The 15,772-nt window shown below is 37.3% G+C and overlaps 1 protein-coding gene across 4 annotated transcripts in view; it reads right to left on the reverse strand.

Annotated features, from left to right (window-relative positions):
- Nucleotides 1-9,775: 9,775 nt before the first annotated feature.
- Nsrp1 (nuclear speckle splicing regulatory protein 1) overlaps nucleotides 9,776-15,772 on the reverse strand; it is a 49,044-nt gene continuing 43,047 nt past the window's right edge. For all 4 annotated transcript variants that reach the window (XM_047546459.1, XM_047546461.1, XM_047546460.1 and 1 more), the window contains 3 exons: nucleotides 15,195-15,402; nucleotides 13,950-14,058; nucleotides 9,776-11,368 (listed from right to left, as the gene is read on the reverse strand). In XM_047546459.1, coding sequence (XP_047402415.1) covers nucleotides 10,315-11,368; nucleotides 13,950-14,058; nucleotides 15,195-15,402 — 1,371 coding nt within the window. In that variant the 3' untranslated portion in view covers nucleotides 9,776-10,314. The remainder of the gene's footprint in view (nucleotides 11,369-13,949; nucleotides 14,059-15,194; nucleotides 15,403-15,772) is intronic.

A 15,772-nucleotide genomic window follows, 5' to 3' on the forward strand; every position in this document is an offset into this window, starting at 1 on the left:
AATAAATAGGGAGTTCTTTAAATAACCATCTCTCCTCACTTTGTGGCAGGTCCAGAACAAATGCGCAAATCTTCGTGCATCCAGGGGGCATGATGCTTAATGCGGGGGTAGGGGTGGGGGGGGAGTAGGGGGTGTCTGACTGAGGGGCTGCACAGCAGGCTATGATCAGCACGCAGGGTTGGGGGCCCTCATTCTCGGCCCACCCCTCAGCCCAAATGGCATGATGGGATGGATGTGCACTCTACAGCTCCAGTTTAGAAGCCCCTCGTAGAGGGAAGAGAGACTAGAGGGAAAACAAATTCCAGAAACACTAGCAAGGGAACAGAGGGTCTTCCCCTGAAGCCACCAGCCCCCGGAGGCTTGTAAAGCTCCTGAAATCAGAAGTGGCAACAGAAGACCAAGGACAGGGAAGACAGGCCTGGTTGAATGGAATGTGGGCTGACAGTCAGGTGGGACACGGCCTTGCAGGCTAAGCACAGACCAGGGGAAGGAATGTGAGCCGGGTCTGGTGGGGCCTGCTGACCCACTGGGAAGACATGGCTGGTCTGATGGTGCTTACAGGCTGAGAGCAGAATGGCTACCAGACCGAGGGGCTGGGCTGCAGCAGAAGAGGTAGCAGAGAGTCTCTCTGTGGGAAGGAGCTAGCAGAGTGAAACAGCAGCAAGGGGAACACCCATGCCCTCAAGGACAGCCCCAGAAGTGGTAAGAGGGGCTCTTTGGGCTGAGCTAGCGTGGGAAGCTGGGGGACACCTCTCCAGAGGCCAGGGGCCCTGCCTTCCCGCAATGCTAGTTCCTGGTAACGTTTTATAATCAGACCTGGGGAAGAATAAGGCCCTCCCTGGTCTCCCCCAGTCAGATGCAGTCCCACAAGGAGAGGTAGGAAAGGCCCATGAGGGTGGGGACAGGGAAGTAGGCGGGGTCTACTGGGTCTTCTTATCTTCTGGAGGGTAGTAGGGAGATGGTGGAGGCTGGCTTGTGGGCACGAAGAAGTTGTGTGGGTTGCCTGGGTTGTAATAGGCGCTGGCAGCTGCTTCTGCGGCCTTGGCCTCAGCTGCAGGAGTCCCTCCAATTTACGTATGACTAAGTGTCATACATTTTGCCAAAACCAAAATATGGAAAGGAAAACCAAGTAGAATTGACAAGATGGTGTTCAAGTCCTTTATCAGCCAGTATTAAGCTTAGATACCTTGGGTAAGTCATTCTACTTTAATGGCCTATTTCCTGATGGGTACTAATAATAAGATAACCATGATGATAAATACTATGTGTTTATGAATGTCAGGCATTTTACAGTTTCAAGTAATACTCTTACCAATCTTATGAGATATTTTTATGACTCTCATTTTTCAGAAGAAGAAACAAGCTTGGAAAAATTAAATAGTTTCCCCAAGGTTATGCAGCTAGAAAATGACAGACCTAAGATTTCCAACTCAGCTGTCAAAGATGTCATAGTGCCTCACAAATATTTGAAATTGCATTGTGTCTTAATTTTCTGTTGCTAGTAATACAATACCACAGCCTGGGTAAATTATAAAGAAAACAGGCTTATTTTGGCCATAGTTCTAGTCTAAGGGCAAGGAGCTGACATCTGGCAATGGCCTTTCTTACTGGAAGAGTCCCAAGGCAGTGCAGGGCATTACATGATGAGAGTAACTTCCCGAGACCTAGCCAAACTGTTTAGAGCAGACCCTCTCTGGAGATAACATACTAATCCATTAATCACATGAATGGTTTAATCCATTTTTAATATCTCACAATGGAGATTAAATTTCAATATGAGTTTTTTTTTTTTTTGAACCAGGAACTGAATGAACTCAGGAGTGCTTAACCACTGGGCAACATCCCCAACCCTTTTTTATATTTTATTTAGAAATAGGATCTTGCTAAGTTGTTTATGGCCTAAGTTGCTGAGGTTGGCTTTGAACTTGTGATCCTCCTGCCTCAGCCCCCTGACCTACTGGGATTACAGGCATGTGCCACTGTGCCTGACCTCAACATGAGTTTTGGAGGGGACAAACCATATTCAAACCTGAGTGCAGAGATTACATTAGGTAATTTGTAAGGTCATTCCTTTTTTTTTTTAAATACCTTTATTTATTTTTATGTAGTGCTGAGGATTGAACCCAGTGCCTCACACATGCTGGCAAGTGCTCTACCACCAGCTACAACCCCAGCCCTCATTCCATTTTTAAAATTCTAATTTTAAAAAACACTTGAGGAATATTAAATAAATGATGCTATTTGCCAGTAAATGGATGGAATTAAAGAATCTTATGCTAAGCGAAATAAGCCAATCCCAAAGAACCAAAGGCCAAAAGTTTTCTCTGATATATGGATGCTAATTCACAATGGTGGGGGTGTGAAGAATAGCGGTATTTTGGATTAGAAAGAGGGGAGTGAAGGAAGGGGAGGGAGTATGGAGGTCAGAATTATAGTAGAATGAATAGGACATTATTACCCTATGTGCATATATTACTTGGCCTGTGTAACTACATCATGTACAACCAAATTAATGAGAACTTAAACTCCATTTATGTATGATGTGTCAAAATGCATTCCATTGTCATGTATAACTAATTAGAACAAGTTTTTTAAAAATATAAATGATGCTAAGACAATGAAGAAAACTTTTCTAAACTTTCCCTCATGCCAGCAGTATATTAAGCACTGGGTACACAGATAAAATTGATCTTTGCTCTTGAACAACTGACCCACTATCATCATACTATAATGCTGTGATAGGGTTAAACACAGAGAGCCAAGGAAACATGAACATGTTGCTGAAACCAAGATGGGTATTAAAAGAGGTTGAGAGAGAGAGAGAGAGAGAGAGAGAGAGAGAGAGAGAGAGAGAGAGAGAAAGAGAAAGTACCAGCTAGCTAGTTCTCACCATGGACAAAATAAAAACCCCAAAGGAACACCCTCAGTGACCTTCTTCCAGTCACACTCTACCTGCCTATAATTATCACCAAGTTAATGTGCATCTCTGGATGAATGCACTGATTAGGTTAAGGCTCTCATAACCCAATCATTTCACCTCTGAAATTTCTTGCATTGTCTCACACATGAACTTTTTGGAGATAACCTCATATCCAAAACATAACAAAGTGAGAAGGTATAGTTAGCATGAAATTGTACTATGTATTTGGTGTGCCTGTAGTAAGGGTAAACAAGGGCATGGGGGAAGAAAATTAAGGTATTTTGAATCATTCATATCTTATTTTTAAAACTCAGGGAACAGCTGTTTACCAATTCACTACATTTCTTAAGTATACCATTTTGAGCCTCATGTTCAAAATAATATATATCTAGCAACAAATTTAATAAAATCTCTTATTCTTACTGGTCTAAACAATACATTATCAAAGAACTGCTGCCCTGTGCATAAGCCATTAGAAATGACTAAATTAACCAGGATGACCAACAGTTCCTCCAATTCAGATATTTAAAAATTTAAGATCACTAAAATGTTTACTGGGAGACATTATGCCTGCAGAATATATAAACATACTTACAGTTGAGAGAGTGAACAACTGAGTGTTCACCACCCACATTAAGAAACAGAATACTGACATATCCAGAAGCCCTGTGGGTACTCCTTCCATAAATGAATGTTATCTTGACTTTTGTAAAAATCATTTTCGTTTTTCTTTAGTTTTACTACCTAACCATGCATTTCCACAGGATATAGTTGAATCTTTTTCCCCCATACAAGCTAAATTAATTGCTTTTTGTCACAAGGCTGTGAAACTCATCAAAGTTGTCATATGTGGCTCTAGTGTGATCATTTAACTGTTATATCCTGTGCATGTGTGTGGTGAATGTATACATAGTTCATTTACTACCAATAGATGTTGAGGTTGTTCCCAGTTTGATGAAAAACACTACTATGAAATGTTTCTTTCTTGTCTATTTTCTGAGATAATTATTGTAAAGATTGGCATTATCTCTTCCTTAAATGTTCCATAAAATTAATCAATGAAACAAAAAAAAAGAAAGAAAGAAAGAAAAACAGTACTGTGAATATTCCTGGTGCATCTGTGGAATACTTACATTATAAGAAATGTGCAGAGCCAGCATGGTGGCACACACCTATATCCTAGCAGCTTAGGAGGCTGAGGCAGGAAGATCATAAGTTCAAAGCCAGCCTCAGTAACTTAGCAAGACTGTCTCTAAATAAAATATAAAAAGTCTGGGGATACAGCTCAGTGATTAAGCACCCCTGGGTTCAATCCCCATTACTACCCCCCACCCACCCACCCCGAAAAAAAAAGAGAGAAAAAAGAGCAGTGCCAATTAAAAAAAAAAAATTTAGTTTTAGATGGACACAATACCTTTATTTTATGTGTTGCCTCACACATGCTAGGCAAGTGCTCTACTACTGAGCTACAATCTCAGTCCCGGTGCCAATGTTAATAGGTAAAGTCAAACTATCTTCCAAAAAGGTTATAACATTTTGCCTACACTAGTATGACAAATTATTACTTCATATTCTCAATACTTCATATTTTAAGACTCTTAACACTTCTGAGATTCTTGTGTATATGTAATCGTATCCATTGTGATGGTTTTTATTTTGGTGCTGAGGATCGAAATGAGGACTTTGTATATGCCAAGTACACACTCTACTCATTATGGTTTTAATTTGAACAAATTTTCATTCACTGCTGGATCCATTTGATATCCATATAGGAAAAAAAATCTTAATTTCTGTTACTACACAGGAAAATTAATTCCAGGTGTCTTGTAGATCTACATATGAAAAGTAGGAAATAGTGCTTCTGAAAGAGTGATGTTCAGTACAACTTTCTGTAATGATACAAATGTCCTATAAATCACTGTCCTATATGGTAGCCATAGCTACATAGGCTATTGGGAACTTGAAATGTATCTACCACAACCAAGAAACTGAATTATAAAAGTTATTTAAATTAGCTTCATAATAGAGATTTCTGTTCATTAAACCATACCATTAAGAGAGTGAAGCTGGGTGCAGTGGTACACACCTGTATTGCCCATGATTCAGGAAAGTGAGGCAGGAGGATTGCAAGTTTAAGGCCAGTCTCAGCAATTTAGAAAGGTCCTAAGCAACCTAGTGAGACCTTTCTTTACTTTTTTTTTTTTTTAAATATTTGTTAGTTGGACACAATACCTTTATTTTTATGTGGCACTGAGGATTGAACCCAGAGCCTCACGTGTGATAGGTGAGCACACTACCTCTGAGCCACAGCCCCAACCCTTAGTGAGACCTTTCTCGAAAAAATCAAAAAAAAAAAAAAAAAAAAAAGGGGGGGGGGGCTGGAGATGTAGCTCAGTGGTAGAGTGCCCTTGGTTTAATCCAAAAAAATAAAAAATAAAAGAGAGTGAAAGTCAGGTCAGAGGAAGAAGTTACTTGTAAGTACAAATGACTCATATTCAGAATGTATAAATGACCCACACAGAAAAGAAAAAAGGAGTGCTGCGGATATGGCTCATTGGCAAAGTGCTTACCTAGCCCTGGGTTTGCTCTCTAGCACTGTAAACAAACAAACAAACAAACAAAAAACAGCAAATCATTCACCTCAACCCCAAAAACAAACAAACAAAAAAAAGTGTTGTGTGTATGGGCAACAGAACAGACTATTAAAAAAAAAAAATCCAAATGCTAATAAATACATAAGATAGCTATCAGGGAACTACAAAATGAAACCATGTGATACCACTGTACCTACCAGAATGGCTAAACTGAAAAGACAGAGGAATTTTCTTACACTGATGTAAAGTATGATGGAGAGTACACTTTAGTACTGTTTTGGAAAACTTTTTTTTGATAGTATCTAATCTACTAAAGCTGAACATTTGCATATCCTATGCATCAGCAATTCCATTTCTAGGAATCACCCAGCCACATCTATGTATCTACTGGAAGACAAGTACAGAATATTCCTAGAAGCATTACTTATAATAACCTTTAGCACGAGATAACCCAATGTCCACCAACAGAATGGATAAATGTTAAAAAACCTGGGGAACAAGCAACTCTTTGTTAAAGGCCAAAGAGAAGCCAGGCATGGTGGTACATGTCTATAAGCCAGTTGCTCAGGAAATTGAGGCAAGAGGATCACAAGTTTGAGGCCAGACTGGGCAGCTTAGTGAGACCCTGTGTCAAAATAAACTGAAAAGGGCTGGGGATGCAGCTGGTGCTTATTTAGCATGGGTGAGGCCCTGTGTTCAATTCCAAGCACTGCAAAAACAAAAACCCAAATGCAAAGTCATAGAGAGGCAGATTAGGCTGGAAAAGCATTTAGTGGATCTTCTGTGATGCAAGTAATATTTCTTTCTGAAATGGGTCTGTTCTGTGTAAATCCATTAAGCCATATACTCATGTACTTTTTCCATGCACTATACTATAATAAAGTTTAAGAGAAAATCTTTGCAGAATGGGAGAAATTGTTGCTATTTTCCCACCAGGGAATTAAAAAAAAAAAAAAAAAAAATCCTCAAAACCCCAAACCAAAACCAAATAAAACCAAACACATACACAAAAATCAATGTGGGGAATGAACAGACATTTCTAACAAAAAAAACAAATTGCCAAAAAATGTTCAACGACCTTAGCATTCAGGGAAATGCAAAACAAAAACCACGCTGAGATTTCATCTCACTCCTATTAGAATGACAATGGAAAATACAAATAACATGCCTGTGATCCCACCTGCTCTGGAGGCTGAGGTAGGAGGATCTCAAGTTCAAAGCCAGTCTCAGCAAAAGCGAGGTGCTAATAAGCAACTCGGTAAGATCCTGTCTCTAAATAAAATACAAAATAGGGCTGGGGAGTGCCCCTGAGTCCAATCCCCAGTACCCCCCACCCCAACAAAACAATACAAATAACAACAGTCAGGCAGTGGTGCAGGACTGTAATCACAATGACTCAGGAGGTTGAGACAGGAGGATTGCAAGTTTAAAGCCAGTTTTGGCAATTTAGACCCAAAATACAAAATAAAAAGGGCTGGGGATGTGGTTCAGTGGCAGAGGGCTCCTGGATTCAATCCCCAGGTCCACCAAAACAAGTAAAAACACCTCACAATACACAAAACAAAAAGAATACAAACAATGATAAATATTGGCAAGGATGTAGGGAAAAATAGCATTTGGTATACTCATATATTGGTGGGACTGCAACCACTTTGGAAAGCAGTATGGAGATTCCTCAAAAGACTAGGAATGGAACCACCATATGACCTGGCTAACCCACTCCTTGGAAAAGAACTAAAATCAGCATATTATAGTGATACATGAATACCAATGTTTATAGCAGCGCAATTCACAATAGCCAAGTTATATAAGTAGCCTGGGTACCTGTCAACATATAAACAGATAAAGAAAATGTGGTGTATATATACACAATGGAGTTTCACTCAGCAATGAAGAATGAACTGTCATTTGCTGGTAAATGGAACTGGAGAACATCATGCCAAGTGAAATAAGCCAGATTCGGAAAGTCAAGGGTCAAATGTTTTATCTCAAATGTGGAAGATAGAGAAGAAAAAGGAATAACATATAAAGTGGAGAGGAACCTTATGAAAATAGAAGGGAGACCAATAGAGGAAAGAGGAAGGAGAGGTGAGGGCAGGGGGAAGTACTGGGGAACAAAGTATATCAAATTATGATGTCCACATATGATTACAATGAATCCCACTTATATGTATAATGCATTAATTGAAAAAAAAAAATAGAAGCAAGATCAGTAGAGTAGATCAAGTGGATGGAGTAGGGTAGAACAGAGAGAAAGGAGGGTCCTCGGCAATAAGAGTGATCTGTTTTGCCATTTTGAAGGTGGCATAATGGATACTGGTATTATGTGTAATTATAAGATACTAATTTGAAGACACATCAAAATTTCAGAATGTTCCTTTTAGTGGGGTGGTAGGTACCAAGGATTAAACCCAGGGCATTTTACCACTGAACTATATATATATATTTTTTTCAGACAGGGTCCCAATAAGTTACTGAGGGTCTTAAGTTGTCCAGACTGGTCTTGAAACTGCAATCTTCCTGCCTCCATCTCTTGGGATTATAGGTGTGTACTACCACACCTGGCTTAGTCTGATAATTTTGGGTATGGAGCTCTCATTAGTGGAACCTTTTATAAAAAAAAAAAAATTTTATTGCAGTGCCAGAAATCTATTTCAAACCAGATCAAGAGAAAAATAAAGCATTTATCTTAAAAAAAAAAATACAAATATAAAAACACAACAAACAAACAAACAAACAAAACCCCACAAAAAACACAAACCTATACTCACTAGAGCCAGAGATTCAAAAACAGTTATCAGGTCTTATTCCTTCTAACCATCTCATTTCTGCTTTCTTTTGTGTCAAGTTTATTCTGTCAGGCAGTCACATGTAATTCCAGACTTACCTCACCTTTGAAGCTAGTGGAAAACATCTCTGTATATTCTAACAGTTCCAGAATTGGCAGGGCTTGATTCACATATCCATCCTGGAGACTGTTTTGACCATTTGAACTCCTAAAAGCAAAAGGGTGCTTTCCCAAGAGAAAACCAAGGTGTTGTTACTAGAAAAGGGAGGAATGAATGGCAGAGGTAAAAACATCATTGTATTTGGGAAAGGAGACAGAAAAAAACTCTTAATTTGCAGTTTCTCACTGATGCCATCCAACTAGGTTAATAAAAGTAACCTGCAGCTTATCCTATCTGAAATGTCCAAGTTGCTTGGTGAGTCTCTGAACTTCTGGGAAAAGGAAACTGACAGTTTATCTGATTTCTTTGACACAATCTCTCCTTCCTTAGACTGTCTTGTACATTGCAATCAAATTAATTTTCCAGATGCATGGCTCTAGCTATAAAACCCTAACAAGAAACAATATTATCTACCAAAGTTGAAGATTCCTATCATTTGTGGTTCTCCATGATCTTACCCTAACCTATTATTTTTTCCATACTTAATGCTGCTTCCCCCCTGTGTGTTTTTTTAGGTGCTGGGTATTGAACCAAGGGTCTTGTATAAGTTAGGCAAGTGCTCTACCACTTACTATGACTTTATCCCCAAAGTCAGTGCTTTTTCAAGATTGTCATCAAATGGATCTACTTTACAACAGTAGGATGTAACTGATATTTGATGTGTCAAGTCAGAGATCTGGGCATTAGCTTTCTTTTTATTTTCCTTCCTGGTTTCAAAGTTATAATAAATCTAAAAAAGCAATATTAGAGATATAAACAGCCTTTTTAAAAATGAGAAGACCTATTAAAGAACTATTTTCTCCAAAGCATTCATCCTTTCTCCATCAATAATGCATAATTTCCAAAGTTAAGTCTCAAAGACTTAGTACAGAAATTCTAGTTTTATTTGACAAACATAGGGAACTTGTAATAAGCTGTGTTTAAAAAAAGAGTACATAAGACATGTTCAGAAATAGGCCACTTGAATTTTGGGGAAGGGGTACTGGGGATGAAAACCCAGCTGTCTTTTTTTTTTTTTTTTTTAAATTGAGACAAGGTCTTGCTAAGTTGATGAGGCTGGCCTCAAACTGTGATCCTCTTGCCTCAGACTCCTGAGGTGCTAGGATTGTAGGCATGTGCACCTGGTCATGTGGATCTTTAGCTAATTTCATTTATGCTAAATGTCTCCATCTTTTCACTCTTAGATAGATTTAATACATACGCAATTTATTAACTTGCCAAGGTTTCAGAATTAAAGTGACTTTTACTGAAGAAAAACAAAAAGGAATTGTGACAAATGAAGTTACTTTAAAAATAAAAGCACAAATTAACAGTATAAGCATATCATTTTATTTTCATTTAATCAATAAGTTGTAGGTTAAGAAGTTATTTAGACAAAATGCATGATACATATTTCACACTTTTATACAAATTTTAGAACATAAAGTCACAAGTTCCTCTATTTTACTTGTCAAGTTCACATATTTTCATCTGAAATACAGTATTTATAAAACAAAACAGATCCTGCAACAAAAGCAACATTATTAGGAGAGTTGTTTATTTTTTAATGGTTTTAACAGAGCCAACTTTCCTACATTAAGTACCTGCAGGGAGGGATTTGGCACACTCTTATGGTTCTTGCATACAATCAAGAATGTGCTATTAATAAGGAAATATAAATAAATTCAGCTAAACATTCAAGATAAAAGAACTGATTTCTAATATAAACCTAAATGAAAAAGTGAATTTTGAACTCTATTTAAAAATACCTTCCCATTCATTCCTAATACATTTTTTTATACTTTTACAAAAAGCAAATTCCAGGAGTTACAATGTTTTATGCTTCCACAGATCTTCCTGTTGGGAGCAGTCATCAGTCATCTTCTTTTTCAATATAGGTCTTTGCATTAACCCGTGCCATTTGCCTGGCCAGGTACCTGTCTCTAGCTGACATTACAGTTTCCTCATTGTTCCGCTTTGCAAACTTGCTTACTGCCTCAGGTGGTCTCTCTTGTTCTTTGTCCTGCTCTTGCCTTTCCTCTGTGAGTCTGTGTTTTGCTCCCAGTGATGTTTCAGAACTAGAGGGTTTGTCTTGTCTTCTTTCTTTGTCCTTTTCCATGTTTCTTATTTTGCTGGATCTTTCCTGGTCAAGAAACTCAACTTTTGCCTTAGAATTTGCTGTGCCTTCCTGTCTGTCTTGATTTCTTTCTGAAGACTGAACACTTACTTCTTGTTTTTCCCCATCTCTGTACTTATCATTATTTTCATATCTTTCCTTCCTTACTTTCATGTGTTCCTTCTTTGTTTTGCTTTTCTCTTCCTTCTCTCCTCCTCTCTCAATGTATTGGTCACAATCATTTTGTTGTCTATCTCTTTCTTGTTCTCTAGAGTAGTATTTCTCCCTATCTCTCTCTCTTTTCCATTCTCTGTCATTTCTTTCTCTCTGACCTCTTCCCCTTGATTTATTTTCGTGTTCATGCCTCTTCCAGTGGGAATCTCTATGACTGGTCTCTCTGTGCCTATGAGAATTCTTTTCTTTTTGGTGGTCACAGTCAGTATAATAATTCTCTTGGTCTCTGGACTGCCTCTCGTGGTGTGGATCCTCCCTTTTCTCATGTCCTCTTGCCTTGGAACTTTTAGTGTGGTGTCTGGCACCATGTCCTCTTTCTTCACTAGATGACCGTGAATGGGATTGATTCCTGTGATGCTTGGAGTAATTCTTAGAGGTCTCTGTGACCTTTTGTCTTCTGCAGTTCATTTTGTTTTCTTCCATTTCATCATCCTCGCTCTTAGTATCAAAATCACTGTCCGCATCTGGGTTTTCCTCCTTTACACCAGTTTGGATAATGCATTTCTCTTGTAGCACTCTGTTCTCTGAATTTACTTCATCAGAGTAACCTCTTGGTTTCTCTTCCTTTATTCCAGACCTTTCAAAAATATGTAAAAAAACAAGGTGGCACATTATAGAAAGAAAATGAAGCATTCATATAATTTTAATACTTGTATCTATTTACTTTGTAAACTAGCATGTTCAAACAATTTGGAGTATTTGTAGAAATGAGATAGAGAAAATCAGCCCTTCTTTCTTGGACTACTAGAACCTTCAGACAGGGGTCTATCCAAGTTTTTCACTTTTTTGCTAAGCCTAGATAAAGAATAATTGGGAAAATTGTTCTGGACCAAAGTCCCATTTTCACAGCATGAAGTTTAAGTTGTGATTTTTGTTAGATTTTTTTCATTTTCTTTCTTTAAAAAAAAAAATCCAAAACAACAACAACAACAAAAAAAACAATCCTAGAAGTACACGAAGATAATCTTTTCACAGCAAAATAGTGGCAAGTCCAATTTATTTTTTAGACAGGATCTCACTATGTTGTTCAGGTTTCAGGTTGGCCTTGAACTTTTGGGCTCAGTCTCCCATATGCTGGGACTATCGGTGCACACCACATCTGGTTCCTAAATATTACTAATTAATCTTCCCTGTGATTAAAAGGGCATTAGCAATCTTCACACTGATCATAATAAAACTGAAATATATGAATCTATCTGGCTGTTAAGTCAATAACATTAAAATTATTTGAATCATATACATTTTTCCAGCTGATCAGTTTTGGTTAACTTACTGACAGTTCACACACACACACACACACACACACACACACACACCCACCCACAATTCTGGGGGTTGAACCCAGGGACACTCTACCACTGACCTACATCTATCTATTTATTTAGGGCTAGGGATTGAACCCATAGCCTCATGCACGCTAGACAAGTGCTCTTCCACTGAGCTACATCCCCAGCCCTGTTTTTAAAAATTTGAGATGGTGTCTCACTCTGTTGAACAGTCTGGTCTCCACCTTGGAATCCTCCTGCCTCAGTTGCTGGGATTTCAAGTGTGTGCTACCTTGCCCAGCTGATTCATTCTTATCACACACACTAACAGTGCAACAACTTTGGTTCTCTTGGAACCCTGGCAGAATTACTTTGACTAAAGAAACCACTAATAGAAATTCAATTATTAGACTCAGAAGTGTACTATGTAAATGACATTATGGAGTGTCAACTACACCAGATGAAAATTGAGAAGTCATAATGCATTATAGCTTCTATTCAAAAGCTAATTCTGCATATAAACTTTCTTTCATATTCCTCATAAATTTTATAATCAAAACCTAGCAGTTTGGAGACAACTAGGGGTAAACCTATTCTAGCTACACGGACTCAGATCTTCTAATAAATATGTGAAAAAGAGGTACTGTGTCCATCTACAACTGGAAAATATTAAAAACACACACACACACACCAAAGAAAAGAAAGTTTGTTTATATACATGTTTAGGACAAATTCTCCCTTTTACCTTCAGCTATATATTTACAGCATACTCACCTTACTATCCCATAGTACCTTATAATTTTATTTTAAAATCTTCCAATTCTTTGCTGTTTTAGACCAGCACTGTTTAATAGAAATGTCTGTGAACTATCCAGGATGATAATCATTAGCCAAATATGGCATCTCAATACTTGAAATATGGCAACTGTTGATTAAAAGTTTAGATTTCATTTATTTTTAGCTACATGTGACTAGTGGTTATGTACTACACAGTGAAGTGTCAGTTGCTGGTAAGTGAATCCTCTATTTTATGAAGACTGGGTTCTGTTGAAGAAAATAAACCACTTTCCTTTTATAAGCTGCTTTACTTTTATATACTATATGAACAGTACGGAGAGTGTTGTAAGATACCTGATTCATTCCAAATTTCTCTTTAATTCTCTCATCGGTCATTTTAAGGCACCAGGGCCATGAGAGAACGCTCTAGTTTTAATTTAAAACAAATAAAACCCTATAACTCGATTTTGCTTATCCTTTAAAATTATTTATAAAACTCATAAAGCAGTTAGATAATTCAGAAATTTTGTACATTGAAAGTTTAAGTCTTAAAAAAAATAAAATAAAATAAATAAAGTGGTACTACCTGTAATAACTGATAATTAAAAAAAAAAAAAAAAAAAAAAAAAAGAAGAAAGTTTAAGTCTTTGGTTTTTACAGAAGATACACCCCCAGCCCCCTGCTGCTCTAGCTCTAAGATTAGAACCCAGGGGCACTCCACCTCTCAGTTACATCCCCCACCCTTTTTCTTTTGAGACAGGGTTTTGCTACATTGCTGAGGCTGGCCTCAAAACTTGAGATTTTCTTGCCTGTCTCTTGAGTAGTTAGGATTACACATATACACTATGGCACCTAGTGTAGTTTTATGATAATATTAAATTCAATGACAATGTTTTGGCATAAATTGCAATAATTTTTGTGAACTGCAGAATAAAAATACTCTTGAAGTAAATTTATAAATATTAATATTAAGAAACTGCAAATTCTTAGCTATTCAATTAGATTGGTGGGCAGTATAACATGCAATGCTGTAATGCTCTTTCAGAATTTTAAAATGACCCCACAACCACAGATTATTAACAGTATATTCTAAATATTCCATCTACCACCTCTCACCGAGCTTCACGAAAGCTGCATTTAGGTACTTCCTCTTCTCCAACTGCTTGATTTAACAGGTGCCTATAAAATCCACTGAGGTCCTTCTGTTTGGTTACATCCAAACGTGCTAAGAAAGGAAAAGCAAAAGATAGAATATTCAACAAGGCACAACACATTTTCATTTTACATGTGTAGAGTAAATATCACACTGAGATGTGTATGTACACATAGGAATTGGCAAACTATAGCCTTCAGGTCAAATTTGGTCTGTTATTTTTTTTTTTTTTTTGGGGGGGGGGGTACTGGGAATTGAATCCATGGGTGCTTATCACTGAGTTACATTCCCAGTCCATTTTATTTGGAAACAGGGTCTTACAAAGTTGCTGAGTGTCTCATTAAGTTGCTAAGACTGGCCTTGAACTTGTGATCCTTTGAGGTGCTGGGATTTTACTGGCATGCACCATTGCACTGGTTGCTGCCTATTTTTATAAGTACACTTTTAACGGAATGCAGTCTGCCCATTTGTTTTTGTCCACAGTTACTTGGGCAGAGAGAAATGATTGTAATAAGAGAGCAGATATACAATAAGTCCAAAATATTTACTATTTGGTCCTTTATAGAAAGTGTGCTGCCTGGTGGTCTAGATGAACACATAGTCCATGCACAGTCAAAATTTTATAAATTTGGGTTTCTTCCACTTAAAAGTTGAAGAGCACTTACCAAATACATTATTTGTAAGTATATATTATACTTAGATCTTGAGAAATGACTGTAAGTAGAAAGCACTAAAGTACAACACTAAGATATTCTTTAGGCCCTGCATATATCTTCTCTCCTTAATTTCTATTCTTTTTCTAGCTGTTCAATTGATGCTCCCTTGAGCTGTGACTCTAGGTTCTCATCTTAGAAAGTATTAGAGTTCAAAGGTACATTGTTTTTGACAAATATTACATGGTGTTATATACACCTTGTAATAAGTGTTTTTGGAATCATGTTCTAAGGCAATGACTTAAAATGATTACAGTGAGACCAAAATGAGAACTAAGTGAGAAGTCCAGTAGAAATAATAGTCACTGAAGTAGAAATCAACTGTTCTTAGTAAAAAACCTCATGTTTTATACTACTATAATACCATGTATACTGTACTCTGAATTCATATACATAAATTCAACATTATAACCCTAAAGTTCAGTGACAGAGCAAATGGCTAACCATAGGGCAGAGATTCTGTTTCCCCTCTACCTTTCCCTTTACCCATTTTACCTTCAAGTGCAGCAGCCCTCTTTTCCCTTTCTTCCTCTTCAGCTCTCTCTTGCAATTTTTTTTTATAAGCAGATGTCACAAATGCCTCTTTATCATCAAATTCTCCCTTTTCCATTTCTCGTTCTCGCTGTATTTTCTTTTCCATTCTTTTTTCCTGTTCCTTTTTTCGGATCTCAACTGCTTTTAGTAAGTTATGAATATACTTTGGCTAATAGAAAAGAACAAGATTACTTAGGAAGGAGTAAAAAATAATTGTTATTATTCTGTAATAACTTTTATCATGAATCCACTAACATAGAAATGGTTAGTCCAAACAGGATTATCATGTCAAAATTCAATAAAAATCAAGTGCAGCAGATAGAAATTTGCTATTTTGCTTTCAACAAAACAAAACAAACCAAACTAAATAAGACACTGTCCCATGTTTTTCTCATGCTAACTGGCATTATCTTAATTCAACAAATAAATTAATCAGGAAACTTTCTACAAGTTTTTCCACATTTCCTGGAATGTGGATTACTTAAAATAGAAGCTTCAAAATAATTTGACAGCTCATTTAACTAACAGATACTTTAAGA

Source organism: Sciurus carolinensis, chromosome 3 (assembly GCF_902686445.1).
Source record: "Sciurus carolinensis chromosome 3, mSciCar1.2, whole genome shotgun sequence".
Lineage (NCBI taxonomy): Eukaryota > Metazoa > Chordata > Mammalia > Rodentia > Sciuridae > Sciurus > Sciurus carolinensis.